The following is a 15,371-nucleotide window of genomic DNA, read 5'->3' as shown; positions in this document are numbered from 1 at the left end:
TAAATGTATTTTTTAATTAGCAGAAATCTCATGCCAGAATGCAAGATTGCAACTTAGTTTAAATTCCAACAGTTGTTTTGTGTTACATGATTTGAAACATTTTATTTTAGACAACTGTGTCTCAGTCTCTTTCCATAATGTAACCTCATGCAAGCACACTGTAGATACAGCCAGTCCCTTAGAGGGTGGTATAATCTACGGAGACCAGACCCTTGGGAAGCTACAAACCCAGGTCCTCGAAGCTCACTCGAAGATAATTTGGATCGATTGGTTCCTGGACTTGTCACAGAGCCTGCAGAGACTAACTTTGGGCGTCTAAAAGGACCATATGTATTTTGCTTTTATGAGATGATGCATGATCAGTTTCAGGAAGTGGGTGTCTGGCTCTACGCATGAGGATTGATTATAAAGATTTTAAAGACACCCATTTCACCCTTTCCCTCCCCAGTTAAATCATTTTCGCCGCCTTTTATTTCTTGGCACACACACATTTATTTGGTTACCCTTTCAAAAACCTCACCAAGTGCCAATTTATTTGCATAATTTCTAGCTCTTCTTCCTGACCTCCCTGCCTTCAGCCTAACCCCATCTTTTTTGTTCCACTCAGTTTGGTTTCATTGCCAATCTGCCTCATGAAAGCAGACTCTTCGTTAGCACATACATCTTCAGTCATAATCATTGGCTCTGGAGCCACTTTTTAGAACCTAGAAGCCTTGTCTGATCTTTGATACAGTCCCACACTTAGCAAGTCCTTTAGAAGGTTCTTTCTTTCTTTCTTTCTTTCTTTCTTTCTTTCTTTCTTTCTTTCTTTCTTTCTTTCTTCCCTTCCTCCCTCCCTCTTTCTTTCTTTCTTTCTTTCTTTCTTTCTTTCTTTCTTTCTTTCTTTCTTTCCTTCCTTCCTTCCTTTCTTCCTTCCTTCCTTTCTTCCTTCCTTCAGAGGTCAAAGGGCCTGCGATGTAGACTGAACGTAGATAGACAGGGATGTTCTGGCATCCTAGGGTCAGGAACTGCTCTGACCTAAAAGGGGGGCTTAGTGGATATTTTCATTAGTAATTCCTACTATGTGACAGACCTCAGCAAATGCTCAGATTGCTTTCTTTCCAAGATCCCTTTTCTCTATTCCTAGTCCAATCCTGTCCCAAAGTCAAGCTCCTGGCTTCCTTCAACCATTTTCCCCTCTGTGGTTGGGCAGCATGCTGTTGTACCAAGCAGTCAGACCTAGACAGAGTCTGTATGGCTTTGCTCACTATCCCCCCTCCCCCCTTTAAATTAAGTTTCCCTCACAGTGAGTGTGTGAGCTCCTTGACAGCACAGGGCCACCACATTTCTTTAAATTCACTCATTCATTTGTTCATTCGTTCATTTATTTTGAATGGCTTCTGCCTCTAACAAGGACTTGGTTGGCTATGGTTTGGTTACACAGCAGGGTGTAAAGTCTGGATGGTTAGCATGTTAGTTGGCCATTCCCATTTCCCTTAGTGGAAATCTATGCATTTACGGTTTCATTTCATTTTTCCCATGCAGAATATGGAAGGTTTATGCAATATTGAAGTGCCACCCCCAAGAATAAGCATGCAGCTATTAAATACCATTTCCAGGTATAAGAAGATGGAGGCTGTAGGGACATGGCTGTGGCAGTGGGGGAGGGGTGGAAGCAGGGGATGGGAATCTGGATCACTTGCAGAACATTTGGGCGGTTTCACCTTCCAGCTCCAAGCGCACCCTTACACATTGTCATACATGCTACTTACTGTGGTTACACTGGCCACAGGCTGACTCTTTCCAAGTGGACTCTATTTGCTCTACCTTTTCCTCTTTGAAAGCCAAAACAACAACAACAACAACAACAACAACAACAACGACAAAAAACCCTCCAGTAACCCCTCCGTTCTCTTTCCTTTTGTTCCCTGGGCAGATCACCCACCAGCTCTCTTGTTTTTGGATGCTCCAACAGGAAATCAGTGATCACAACTAGAAATGTTGCTGACTGAAATGGCTTTATAGTTTCCCTGGGTAACTCAAAGGCCCTGCTCTTTCCTTTATTCCTTTTGAGGGATAGAGTAAGCCTCAAAAGGCAGCTCTTTTTGAAGGTGACAGTTGTCACCAACTTGAGACTCACTTTACTATTCAGAGATGAGTTTGGTTTAAAGGGTGTAAAAGTGAAAGGCCATAAAATCAAGGGACTCACAATTTGTGTGGTCTGCCATTGATAATGGTGGTGGTGGTGGTGGTGGTGGTGGTGTGTGTGTGTGTGTGTGTGAGTATGTGTGTGTATGTGTGTGTGAGTATGTGTGTGTGTGTGTGTGTGTGTGTGTGTGTGTGTGTGTGTGTGTGTTAGAGCTGAGCCTCAAGGAACTGGGGAGAGAGAACATTGACATTCAAGGACTATGTTGAGAGACTTCCCAGAGAGCTGACAGATTTTTGAGAGAGTAGGGGATTTTCCTCTCTCTCTCTCTCTCTCTCTCTCTCTCTCTCTCTCTCTCTCTCTCTCTCTCTCTCTCTTGTATTTTGTGTTTTTAATCTCAAGGATTAAAACGATACCTTCTTTTTGCTAGCTGGTTGAGCAAACAACCAAACACAATAGCCGTATGGCTTAATAAACTAGTTTAACAGGGACATGGATCATTTATACATACCACGTGTAATGTAGTGTGGCCAGGAGTTGAGGCCTGAACTAATTCCTAGAGACTTACAATGAGGCTTGGAGCTAGACACACAAGAAGTCTGGAAGGAAATGAAGTAAACTATAAACAACACCGGTTTCCCCTTGGCAGTCAAACACATTTCTTCCTTTCTCCTTTAAGAACTTTCAAGTTTTCTATAGGAAACATTACTTTAATTGTAGCTCTACTATAGAATTCCTACAGAAGGGAGCACTCGCGGTCACCTCCACATCCCAATGAGGGGAAGTGGGTAGACAGCTACCAGGGGATTTTGCTTTACAACTATCACAGAATAGATATCATAGAATATCACCAGTAAGAGAATATCCCTAATTTTCTCAGAAGGTTACATACAACAGGACAGGTTGATAGAACTGTCAACACAGTGCCGAGCATGGCACACTAGCAATGTCTTCAGTGTCACGTGTGCCAAACATAGTGAAAAATGCCTTTTAGACACATAAAAGTAGCTTAGTCAGGATCCCTGCCACACCCAAAGGCTGTACCTGAAAACCAGAACCCAGGGACATCACTCTGTCAGGATAACCAGACAAGGGCCCAGTACCCCATGACACCCACTGCACAGTATATGAGACCGAGAACATGCTCTGCTCTGCACATGTGGAGAGACGACACCTTGATCTGGCCCGTGGCTGGAGTCTCCTCCAGGATTCCGACCCTCTGTCAGAGACTGGAGCAGACCTTCACAGGTGGGCAGCCTTAGGGAGATAGGCTTGGGATTGTGGTTAGGAATTTAGAGTGTGGACATTGTGTAAGGATACACTTAATGAGATATGTCTTATTAGCATAATAAGATCTAACTTTTGTTATACTAGGTATATCTCCCTGCTTATGACACTTTCATTTTGAGCTACAAGAGTTCATGTATGTGAGGTACCAGCACCTGATAGTCTGTAAGCATCATTCAAGGGTTAGTCATAGCTGCTTTTGAAACAAAACAAGGAAGTCTGTGGGGCTGGGCATGGACCTGTGCTGTGATTAGTTGGTGTCAGGTCTCCTGTTGTGTCTTTTTTCCCCTAATTCCCCAGTATAAGCTTCTTCCAGATATCGGACTCCTAGAATGAATTTATAGACAATAGGAAGGTGCATTTAGAATGGAATTGTATTATGAGATTATAGGTGAGCATTTAAGAGACAAGAAACAGTGGAATTTCTATACAGATGAGTCCCAAGAGACAGGCTGCCATCAAGTTTAGTCGAGGGGTTTTGATGAGACTTATATCAGAAAGTGAGGTGAGACAAAGGAGTCACACTGGTCCACCCCCAGGATGTACCTCTCAGACATGATCGTGTCCTTGTATATAGCTCTCAGGTAGTGGTTTTCATCTAGGTGGTATACAAGAAGAACGGTAACAAGGAGTCGGAGCCAAACCAGAGTCCCCTTCTGGCATTCTTGACTTCTAGCCAGGACAGAACCAAGGAATTTTTGGCTTCTGGCAAAAGATAAGACTCACAATTTGGAGATCCCGAGCAGTTTCTGTTTCTAGTTGTCATCACCCTGAAAGGCTGTGGTAAACATTGTGAATATTTTGATATTATGTTTTATAAAATACTGGAATGCACTCTGGCCCCTTGTCATCTAGATCATAACATTGTCTAAAGCACACCTTCACATACAGGATGGTACTATTTATTTAAACACTAGTCTAAAACACTAATAGTTACAAGTTATTATAAACCATGCCTTTGACAGCTTTGTCCCTTGTTGGATGTTTTGTTTACTTTAAAGTTTTACTTTAGGGGCTAACCGTCCAATACTCTCAGAAAACTTTTGAGTCTCATGTCCAGAATGAGCAAGTTCAGGGATTAATGAAAGGGTTGTTTTGCAGCAGAACTCAAAGTAATCAGTCTCCTCTGAGGAAGGTCTATCTCCCAGGCCTTCCGGGTGTGTGACAGTGTGAGCTTAAGCCGTCTGCCCAAAATAAGATTCTGTCTAATCTGAGCTAAAGGGACCCAAATCAGGTAAAGGATTCTTCATGGGTTATACATACACTTCACTTCCCCCAAAACACTTCAGTTAAGTTACGATTGATTCACTCTCTCATGATTTTAGAAGTTTAGATTTTTAGAATTTGAAGCAGTGCTGGTGCTTCAGCGGTTCCTGGTGGCCAGCCTGCTGAGATAACAATGTTAGTCTTTATTTTCCTTCCCTTTGTCCACAGTCCCTAGATCACGGCAGCAGAGCCGGATGAAGCTGTTAGTGAACAGTCAGCCATATGGACTGGCCACAGAGGCCCATAAAACAGCATGAGAATAAGCTTTGGAGTAGAAACACACTCCTTAATTTCTTAGCCAAGAGCAGGGAAGGAGGCCCACAGCATCTCATTAGTCTTGTTTGGGTATTTATTCCTTCACTGTGGTATTGTGCTACAGCTCTCATTTAAGCATCTTGTTAAAATTTGGCAAGACAGGTAGTAGAGTGAAGGTGGGGCCTTCTGTCTGGACTGACCATCTTATTAAACACACTTGTAATTGTTCCTGTTCCAACAAACAAGTTCTCCTGCCATCTGCTAAGCTTAATTAAATAGAAGGGCTGGTAGGGTTGGGGAGACTGAGTTAAGACTGGGGATCAGTGGGTGCTGGAGTAGGGCCAGGGAAGGACCAGGCTGCAGCTAGCTGTAGTCCTTAACACTGTGGAGGGTGGGAAAAGGGAGGGTATCTGAGAAGGGACATCTTTTAAGGGAGAAGAAGGGAGACAGGCAGTGCTTAAGAACAGAATGTACAAGGGGCGGATTATATTAAATTGTTCATGTTTAGAATATCTTGGCCCAAGGAGACTCGGGTAGGGCAGAAAAATCATTCTTATATGGTACACTGGGTGACAAATCTGGAGAATGAAGAATCACTTTAAAAAGAATTGAGAATTATTATTTCATGCTTAAAATGTGTAGGTATAATTTATACGGAGCATCAAAGAAGGCTCGGAGACTTGGTCTGTGAATTGTCAAGTGTCTCTAATTGGGACAGCTCAGGATCATCCAAATAAGGAGTTGGATTTATGTTTTTCTTGTTGACTATCTATAACAGTACAGTAAACACTCCTCCTTTTCCAAATGCAGCTCTGAATGCATATGAGAACATCAGGGCTGGGTGTATTGCAAAGGGACTGTCTAAAATGAGTGCAGAGCATCAGCTTGCTGGAGCACACACTGGAAAGAGGTGCACAGCTTAAGGGCTGAGTTCATGCTCTAGCCAGTTCAGTGAGAACCTGAGTTATACCGGCAGCACCCGTGTGAGGAGACAGGAATGCTGGTACAGTGAGGACAGTGAGGACAGTGGGGACAGGAGAGTCATGGGCCTTGACAGCCAGCCTAGCCTAATTGATGAGCTCCAATCCCATGAGACCCTGTCTTCAAAGGCGATGGATGATGTTTCTGGACCTCCACCAGAACTTGTCCTCTGGTTTCCACACATGTGTGCATATGTACCCTTACATACACACTTGGGCACATACAAATGCATTTAGAAAGGACAGCACTCAGATTGCAAACCAGATCACATGAACATGTGTTCATAGCACATGAGTCAGAGCCTCCCTCTCTCTCTCTCTCTCTCTCTCTCTCTCTCTCTCTCTCTCTCTCTCCCTCCCTCCCTCCCTCCCTCTCTCTCTCTCCCCCCCCCTCTCTTTCTCCCTCCCTCTCTCTCTCTCTCTCTCTCTCTCCCTCCCTCTCTCTCCCCCTCTCTCTCTTTCTCCTCTCTCTCTCCCTCTCTCTCTCTCCCTCTCTCTCTCTCTCTCCCTCTCTCCCTCCCTCTCTCCCTCTCTCCTATTCCCTCCCTCCCTCTTTCCCTCCCTCCCTCTCTCTCATCTCCCCCACCAGGCACAACTCCAACTGACTAACCAAATGTAACTTTAAAATGAACACCGTAGCATTCCAGAAGTTTCTGCCATTTCCTGTTCTATTCACTCTCCAAGAAAGATATCCACTACTCAGACTCTTCCAGGATAAATTTGTTTCTGCCTGGTGTTGCTGTGGCATGAATGCAATTATACCCTGACACATCCCAGCATCAGACTTCTGTCGTCCATGTTTGTAGGGATCATGTGGTGCTGATGAGCTTGGCTGCTGCGTGTGCTTGTTCTCATGGTTTCTCAGGGTGTAGACCTTCTTAGTGTGCATCAGTTCGGTGGCTGTTGTGGACCAGCATGTGAGCAGCTGCTGGATCTGAGCTGTTGGAATGCTGTACCTGTGCACATCCATGCACTTGCCCCAGTGAGCACACATTTCTGTCTGCTGTCTGTCAAGGATGGGAGTTTTTGGGTCATAGGATAAGTGTGTGCTTGGCTTTGGATGGTATGGCCATCTTTCCAATATGTACATTAATGCAGATCCCATGAGCAAAATAAGACTTTTTTTTTTTTGTTTTCTTTTAATTATGGAAATAAATTTAGTAACAAGGATTCAGTGAAATATTTTTATTTAAAAATAACTTTAAGTCACCATACCTATTGAAAGATATTTTCACTTTTAGTAGTTGAACATTTCAAAACAGTAATGAGTAATGAGAAAGATTGGGTAGTCGGTATTTTTGAATTTCACTTGTGGATCTTTCTGAAATGAGGGAAATTTTTGTTCCTTAGGATGGTGGTCAAATTAAGAGGTCATGAGTCAGGAATGGTTTCATATGCCTTCTATCCCAGCACCTGGGAGACAGAGGCTGGAGGATTTGAGTTTGAAAGAGGCAGCTTGATCTAGAGAGTTGAGTTCCAGGACAGCCAGAGCTACACAGAAAAACTGTGTCTCAAAAAAACCAAACCAAACCAAACAAAAACAAAACCCAGTTCAAATTTCTGGAATTCCTTTGGTTCTCCAGGAAGCTAGGTTCAGGGAGAGTGAAGATTTGGAGTGCAGAATGGTGACTCTACCTCCTAATCCCCAGCCCCACTTGTTACTGTGAGTGACTTATCCAAAGGCTGGCATGAAGGTTCTGGAGGCATCTCCTGTCCACATTCACTGATAACCAGGAAACATTCTAGTTTTTCCGTCCTCTAATGACTAAGACACATTCACCTCGAAGTGACCTAAAAGCAGTTCCACACTTAAACACACACAACCAAAGTAAATCTTTGCTTCTTTTACAATTTCGCATAAGCAGAACAAAGAGTAAAAGAAACAAAGAACAAAAGATACTGTCCAGGACTCTCATTGCTCCCCAAATTTTACACCTAGCTTGAAAGAAAACAGGAAAACTCCCCCAGAGGATTCCTAGGCCTTCCTAAACTGCAAGGTGAACCAAGTTTGCTTGACAGCTCAGCTGGAAGTACAGGTTGTATTTCATTCAAGCCCTAGGTTCAGGCTTCAGTGCCTCAAATTTTCACCTGGCACATAGTTCCTAACTTGTGCTGTAGTTTTCAAACCTGTAAAATACCTGCCCTGCCTACACAAGCAATTATGGAGACTAAGTGTAGTAATTGATGTGAAATTATAAGCCATAAAAATTCGAAGCTTTGGGGAGCTGAGCACATTCTTTTTTATCCCCACTTCCCAGCTAGAGCATCCCCCACTCGCCAACACAGCTGGAGCATAACCCTCCCCCACAGCTACAGCAGAGCTCCCCCTCCTCTCAACATGAGCCTAGCTCTTTTAGAACATGATAAAAATTACTCTGTATCATGCGATTTTTCTTTTTCTCTTTTCTTTCTTTCTTTCTTTCTTTCTTTCTTTCTTTCTTTCTTTCTTTTTTTTTGAATGCATGCACAGAAGCCAGCTTTTAGGTTTTGTACCAGTTGTAACTTGTATATGTTCTTCTGGCCTTTCACTGATGTCCCCAATGTTGTCATCAAGGGAAAGATGTGAAGACTGTTTACTTTGGATGATAACCCTGTCATTCAGTGCTGCGGTGGCTAGAGATGTGTGTTCAATTCAGAGCCCACTGAATCACTCTATGCACACATCTAGGTCTGTGCTGTTTTTTTTGTTTTTGTTTTTGTTTTTTTTTCTTTTTGTTTTTTTGTTTGTTTGTTTTTTTCCCTTATCAACCTACATTTATTAGGTATAGACAATGTAGAAATCTTTGCAAGTCAAAGAATGAACTACGTAAAAACACTAGTCCTGCAGGCCGTGATGGCACATTCCTTTAATCCCAGCACTTGGGAGGCAGAGGCAGGCAGATCTGAGTTCAAGACCAGCCTGGTCTACAAAGTAAGTTCTAGGACAACCAGGGCTACACAGAGAAACCCTTTCTCGATTCTGCCCCATTACTGTTAAAATCACAAACTTGTAGAAATTGAAGTAACCTTGTGGACTAGCCCTGAGGCACATCCTTAAAACTATTGAGTAATACTCTTTCCCCAGAATTGCTCCTGTCTAAAGAAAATACAGGGACAAAGAGGGGAGCAGAGACTGAAGGAAAGGCCACCCACATGCAGACACCAAACCCAGACACTATTTAGGATGCTAAGAAGTGCTTGCTGACAGGAGACTGGTATAGCTGTCTCCTGAGAGGCTCTGCCAGAGCATGACCAATACAGATGCTGATGCTCACAGGGACCACAACGGAGGAGTTTGGTAAAGGACCAAAGGAACTGAAGGGGCCTTATCTGGCATCAGTGGGAGGGGAGGCCCTTGGCCCATGAAGGCTTGATGCTCCAGCATTGAGGAATGCTAGGGGGTTGAGTCAGGAGTGAAGGGGGGGCACCCTCATAGAAGCAGGGTAAGGCAGGAGAGAATAGGAGGTTTGCAGTGGGAAAACTGGGAAAAGGGATAACATTTGAAATGTAAATAAATAAAATATCCAATTAAAAACAAAACAAGGAAGAGGGAACACCACACTTGGCCATTGTACGTGTTGTAGGAGCACAGTGGGTCTGGTCACCCTCCTTGGAGTCTCCCAATGCAGTAGCCCTGCTATGACAGAGGAAAACAGTGGCTACATTCACCAAGTCCTGAAACCACTGCTTCCGGCAGGTTCATTTCTAATGAAAATTAACTGAGCATCTTTTTGAAAAGGAAATTATAAGTCTAGAGTAAATTCTGGGCTCACAGTGAGTGATGATGTTTGGATTAGGCTCTGGAGAACTGGAAACTTAGAGCTGCAGGGATAAGCGTCATGGGCTTACATCTGGCCCTCATAACCCCCAACACACACACACACACACACACACACACACACACACACAGAGATACACAGACACACATACACAAACACACACACACAGAGATACACAGACACACACACAGAGATACACACACACACACACATACACACACACACACACCTGTCTCATTTTCTCTCCCAGGGACATGTGGGATGGAATCTAGGGCTCATGCTAAGCAGGTACTCAGTCACCCGGCTACATCCACAACCCCATAATTCCATTTCAAAAATGAGAGATGTGTTTTAGAGTTCAGAATCCTCCTGCCCCTTGATTATAAAATGTCCACTGTGGAATCTGGAACAGGATTGATATGTGCAAACCACGACTGATTAGTGGATTAATGAGCGCTATAAATAAGCACCAGTTCTAGTTAGGGTTCTCTGCCAGTTAAGACTCAGGCGTGATACATCTTGGTTACAAATTTGTTATGCAAAATGTAACCAGCTAGCAAATCCTAACAAGACAGTGGCAGGAGGAATGTCAGGTTTGGAGCCACATTGCCTGGCTTCAAATTCCAGCCTTGCCCTGAGTGATTTTGGTCAATTCTGTAAGCTTCCAAAGTTCTTGGGTTTTCATCTTTGTGAGTATAGTCATTTGAGAAATAAGCACATGGAAACTCTACAAGTGCATTGCTCTAGGACTCTGTGTCTATCTGTTGGTATAACAATAGTGTCTGTCATGGTGGAGAGATGACTCCGCCCTTACGAGTACTGGACACTTGGACAGAAGACCTGGGTTCATTTCCCAGCGCTCACAGCAGGTGCCTCACAACTACCTGTAAGTCAATACCTGGGCTGCAAGAACACCTGCCCTCAGATCTGTATACCTTCGCACAGACATGCACGTATACATACGTGTAAATAAAAAGAAAATTTAAAAAATAGTGTCTGTCAGGAATGTGTTTCAGAAAGGTGCTTTATAAAACCAGTTTAAGCTGGACATATAAGAGTTCTAGAGGAGGCAGGAGAAGGACAGGCAGAGGCCTAGGCTATGTGGTAAGTTCTGGAATATGCAGTGAAACCCCCGTCTTAAGAAACCAATGATGGCCAAACTGTCACTCATGAAGAAGTGTGAGCTGCTATAGCACACTCAAATCTTTACTTCGGTGTAAGCATCTCACAGATCTTAGCCTGTGTTGTCATGAGCACTACTACAAGGTAGACATGGAAACAAGCATCCGGAGACTGCCAGCCTGGACACCCACAATCATTACTGCATCCTACACGGCAGAGCAGAGAGCTAACTCCCAAAAGGTCTGGAGAGAGGGGGGGGGGGAGGGAGGGAGGGAGGGAGGGAGGGAGGGACGGACAGACAGACAGACAGACACAGAGACAGAATCAGAGAGTCAGAGACAAGGAAGTATAAGGGAATGAATGAATAAATAAATAAACATAATTAAGTTGAAGGCAAACATTCCTCCTACGGGGGTATTTTTAATGGGAAAAGCAGCATCTGCTGAATGAATGAACATGGCACATGGAGAATGATGGGTGGTGCCGTGATGATTCACAATAATAATTTTCAAAGCTGTAATCCCCCTGTGTGTTTGCTTTCTCCACTCTCTGCCCCCACCTCCTCCCTGCCAAACCCCTGCTGTGTGTCCTCCGTTCATTTCCACTCTGGGCACACTGGGCTTGATGAACTTGGCATTGCTCTTCTCACCACAGCCACACAGGTGTGCTGGCCTGTCTGGGATCCTTTCCCAGATGCTGACAAATGCTTGGCAACAGGGTAGAGGGGGAGAAGCAAAAAATTGGCTGACATCGCCAGGTCTGACTCCTGATTCATCTAGGGAGTTTCTCAGCACCATTAAAGCTTCAAGACAAACCGAGATGGTGCTGCCCACGCCCCACCCCACCCCCTCCCCAGACCCTTATGGAGAGCACAGCCTGGATTCTTTTCTATTTGGTTACATAGTCCAGCCAAACCTCAAGCCTACAGAGAGATTTTTAACTTCAGGGTGTGTGGAGGAAGAGATGTGCGCTGAGCTAGATAGGGACCTGCAATGTGCCACAGACTGACCTGGTATCTTTCCTGCCATAAAATCGGCATCTTCTCTTGGGGCCTCACGTATTTGGCAAGTATCTTTGACACTCTCCTGAGGAATGAATAGATAGATAATGTGGAGTAGGTATGGGCTGGATGGGGTGGACATGAGAGAACGTGGAAGGAATTCTTTTCAAAGAGTTTTTATTACATTAGATTTTAGGGTCTGTAAACAATTACGGCATTCAGGGAGTGCAGGATTTAAATGAGAAACACAACTCTGTCAGACTGTGGCAGCCAGATAAAATGGCATGGGCTCCGGAAATCTGTAATTAAATGTAGTTTTGAAAATAAAAAATATAGAGTAGCATCTGGTTTGTTTCACTATAGTGCCTGGCTAATGCTTAAATAAATAAGCGTGATTGACTTTGGCTGATATGTGGGTCTCTGTAAAAATTGCAGTCTTTTAATTAAACATTTTTCCCTATTTGAATCTATTTATGTTGTATGCAACAAGTCACTCTCACACGTATAAAAAGTGACTCTCTCTTAGAAAATCTAATGCTTGTCTTTCTCTTTCCTTGCAGAGGATCTTCAACTCCTTGGTTTACACAGAGAAGATCTCGAACGGAGAGAGTGAAGTTCAGCAGGTAGGGAGCTGTGAGGCAGGGTGCGCCCTGGCTTTACCTTGCCTTCCCTTCCCAGCAGTCCCCGCTAGAGGTTGACCTCTTTTCTGTCCCACTTACATGGAGTGTCCCTGCATTCCTTGAGGGTGACACCCTTATATTCAGGTGCTGAGAACTTGGTGATGGTTCACCGCCATTCCCAATGTGTCTTGGATGCATTTTCTTTTGTTATGAATATCTCTGAGTTCCCCAAGTTTAAAAATACTGAAATAGGTTTTGTCTAATGCAGAACATAAGCATCTGAACTTATGGAATCAGACTCCACATTCTGGTGTCTGGCATCTATCTGTGTGTCCTCTTTGGTCATAGCAAACAGTCCCCCCACCCCCCTCTTGATCTACAGTTTCTCTGCAGTTGTTGAAGAGATCCTAATATCTGCCTCGTAAAGTTCTGATAATGAAGTGGTCAGTTCCATGAAAGCAATGTGAAGTCATCTTGGTGAAAGGTCCTGGCATTGAAGCAGCTGCTGCCCCATGATGTCCCCCCCCCCCCCCCCCCCGTCCTCTTTCTAGAATTTTCCCCCGGCCCCTGCCCCTTTGTCTTTTCAGAGCTCTGTGCAGTCAAGATAGTTAAAAGGCCAGAATCTGTTTGTTTATAGCTCACATGAAGTGAGCTGAAGGCCCAGTGTTGGTGAGCTTGGACATAAATAATTAGCGGGTGCCTGAGAAGGGCGGAGGCTTTAATTTCAGTTAATCCACCAACTTCATTCCAGCATGTGACTGTTGACTAGTAACTTGAAGCTAGCTTTGAAACTTCAGAGAGAACCAGAACTATGCTAAAAACCAGAATGCAGGATAAAAAGAAAGGCATAATAAAACTCACAGTGATGCAAATGCCCGGTTTCCTCTGTTGTTTTATTCATGGAGGGAGACAGCTCGAACCAGAGCTTTAACAGGATGAAGTTATTATAAGCTATTTATTTGCTGTAGAGTGCCGTGGGCTAGGCTCAGCATTTCCTGTTCGTAGGTGGGGCCTTAGTTTTAGTCACTTTTAAGTGATGTGGTGATGCATGTCTGTCTTTCTCAGTTTAGGCTTTGTTAGGGATGAGTAGCTTGAGACTGTAGTGGTGGGCCACACTGACCTGCCTAAGTCCTGACTTACACTTCTTCCCAAGAGCCGGAAGGCACTTCAGAAGCATTGAATCTAGAGGAGTTGTTATGGGCTAAGATTTCTACACCGAGCCTGCTCGTTAGAGGAGATGTTTTGGGAGACAACCGCTATTTGATAGCCCTTTAAAGAATGTGATCTGGGGTATCACTTGAAGCCTCTTTACTTGAAGTAACAGATACACGTTCTTGCGTGGGCTGTTTCCGAGGATGCAGCTGTTTTGTATTGTTAGGCTGACGTCATTGCTGAACCAGCCTTCAGTATAACTGTTAGGAATTATAGCAACTGAGGGAGCACATACAGAACACTGTAGGCGCATTTCAGTACATTATGGCCAGTATTAGACAGATATGCTCTAGAAAGCAGGCTGTCCTACCAAAGAGGAGGAAATGCAGCTCCATGAGGTCAAGCAAGTCACCTATACTCTCAAGACCAGGAAGCAGGAGAATACATTTTCAAAGATCAGTGTGACACACACCTGCTATCTGCTCCTTTGACCACTTTTATTTTCTGCTCGCACTGAAAGCAGACTTCTCTGCTAACCTGTCTTTACTTGGAAAATCCACCTGACAGAGAGTCCCATCTGCTCCACCTGCCTTCTCCCCAATCGTCAGATTGTTCTTTTCTAAGCCGAACGAAGGTGTACTTATCAATAATTACTCTAGCTTCTCTACTCTGCCCTCCAGAAGCACCCCCAAACAAGAGGGTCTCATAGTCTCTCTGGCCAGGAGAAAATTGTACTGTAATTGTTTCACCTAAATTTCAATACGCACAAAAAGTCCCTAAATTTTTCTCCTATGTCATGACTTCCAGATCATTTCAGCACTGTTATCTGTTTAATGATAAAGGCGTATAATTACATGCTTACTGAAAATTCATACCCTCACCGAGACAATTCTCCTATAGTTTCCCTCTTTTCTAGCAAAGAGAAAGTCCTGATGAGGAACTATCCAAGGTGAGTCAGCACAGCAACTAAGGGAACTTGCCCTGTTAGCCTAACCATCTAAGTTTGATCTCCATAACCCATAAAAAGGTGAAAGGAGAAAACCAACTCTACAGAACTATGTTCTAACCTTTACACATGTGCCATGACCCTCAAGTCCCCTGTCCACAGTAATAATAATCAAAATCATTTTTTCAGCAATCTCTATGGTACGAGAATGATACCCAGGACAAAATCTGCAGGAATACGTTCACCTGGCCTGCTTCCTCTTTTATTAAACATTCCCCACCACAGTCATTCACACTTACGTCTCCTTTGAACTTGAAAGCACTAGTAACTAATTAAATAATCTTTAGTAACTAGTTTTGTCCTCCAAAATAATTAGAATGTATCCAATATTCAAAAATATTTGTAAGCATAACATGCACACTTTAAGAAAATGTATTCAAATAAATATATCAACTGTGATGGTTTATATGTATTTGGCTGAGGGAGTTGCACTATTAGAAACTGTGGCCCTGTTGGAGTAGGTGTGTCACTGTGGGTGTGGGATTTAAGGCCCCCATCCTCTGCCTGGAAGCCAATATTCTGCTAGCAGCCTTCAGATGAAGATGTAGAACTCTCAGCTCTGCCTGGATGCTGCCATGCTCCCACCTTGATGATACTGGACTGAATCTCTGAACCTGTAAGCCAGACCTAACAAAATGTTGTTTTCATAAGAGTTGCCTTGGTCATGGTCTCTGTTCACAACAGTAAAACCCTAATTATGACACCAACCTAGCAACTTACCAAAGAGGGTGTCCTCCTTGAGGGTTCTCTCAGGGGTAACCTTACTCACTACATTATTCTGGCTAGTCAGAAACTCACTA

The 15,371-nt window shown here is 43.8% G+C and overlaps 1 protein-coding gene and 1 pseudogene across 2 annotated transcripts in view; one reads left to right on the top strand and one right to left on the bottom strand.

The window, feature by feature from the left end:
* The window catches only part of LOC308424890 (E3 ubiquitin-protein ligase RNF138-like), a 44,590-nt pseudogene extending 37,707 nt beyond the window's left edge, over window positions 1–6,883 (bottom strand). The window contains exon 1 of the transcript in view: window positions 6,676–6,883. The product of the transcript in view is annotated as an E3 ubiquitin-protein ligase RNF138-like (transcript). The remainder of the gene's footprint in view (window positions 1–6,675) is intronic.
* Window positions 1–15,371, top strand: part of CACHD1 (cache domain containing 1) — a 207,322-nt gene that overhangs the window by 67,429 nt on the left and 124,522 nt on the right. Inside the window, exon 2 of the mRNA XM_080920834.1 lies at window positions 12,354–12,416. Within this exon, the coding sequence (XP_080776960.1) occupies window positions 12,354–12,416 (63 nt within the window). The remainder of the gene's footprint in view (window positions 1–12,353; window positions 12,417–15,371) is intronic.

The sequence above is a fragment of the Micromys minutus genome (genome assembly GCF_963924665.1).
Source record: "Micromys minutus genome assembly, chromosome: 9".
Taxonomy (NCBI): domain Eukaryota; kingdom Metazoa; phylum Chordata; class Mammalia; order Rodentia; family Muridae; genus Micromys; species Micromys minutus.
The sequence above is the reverse complement of the archived record's forward strand: the minus strand, read 5'-3'. Positions and strand labels throughout refer to the sequence as shown.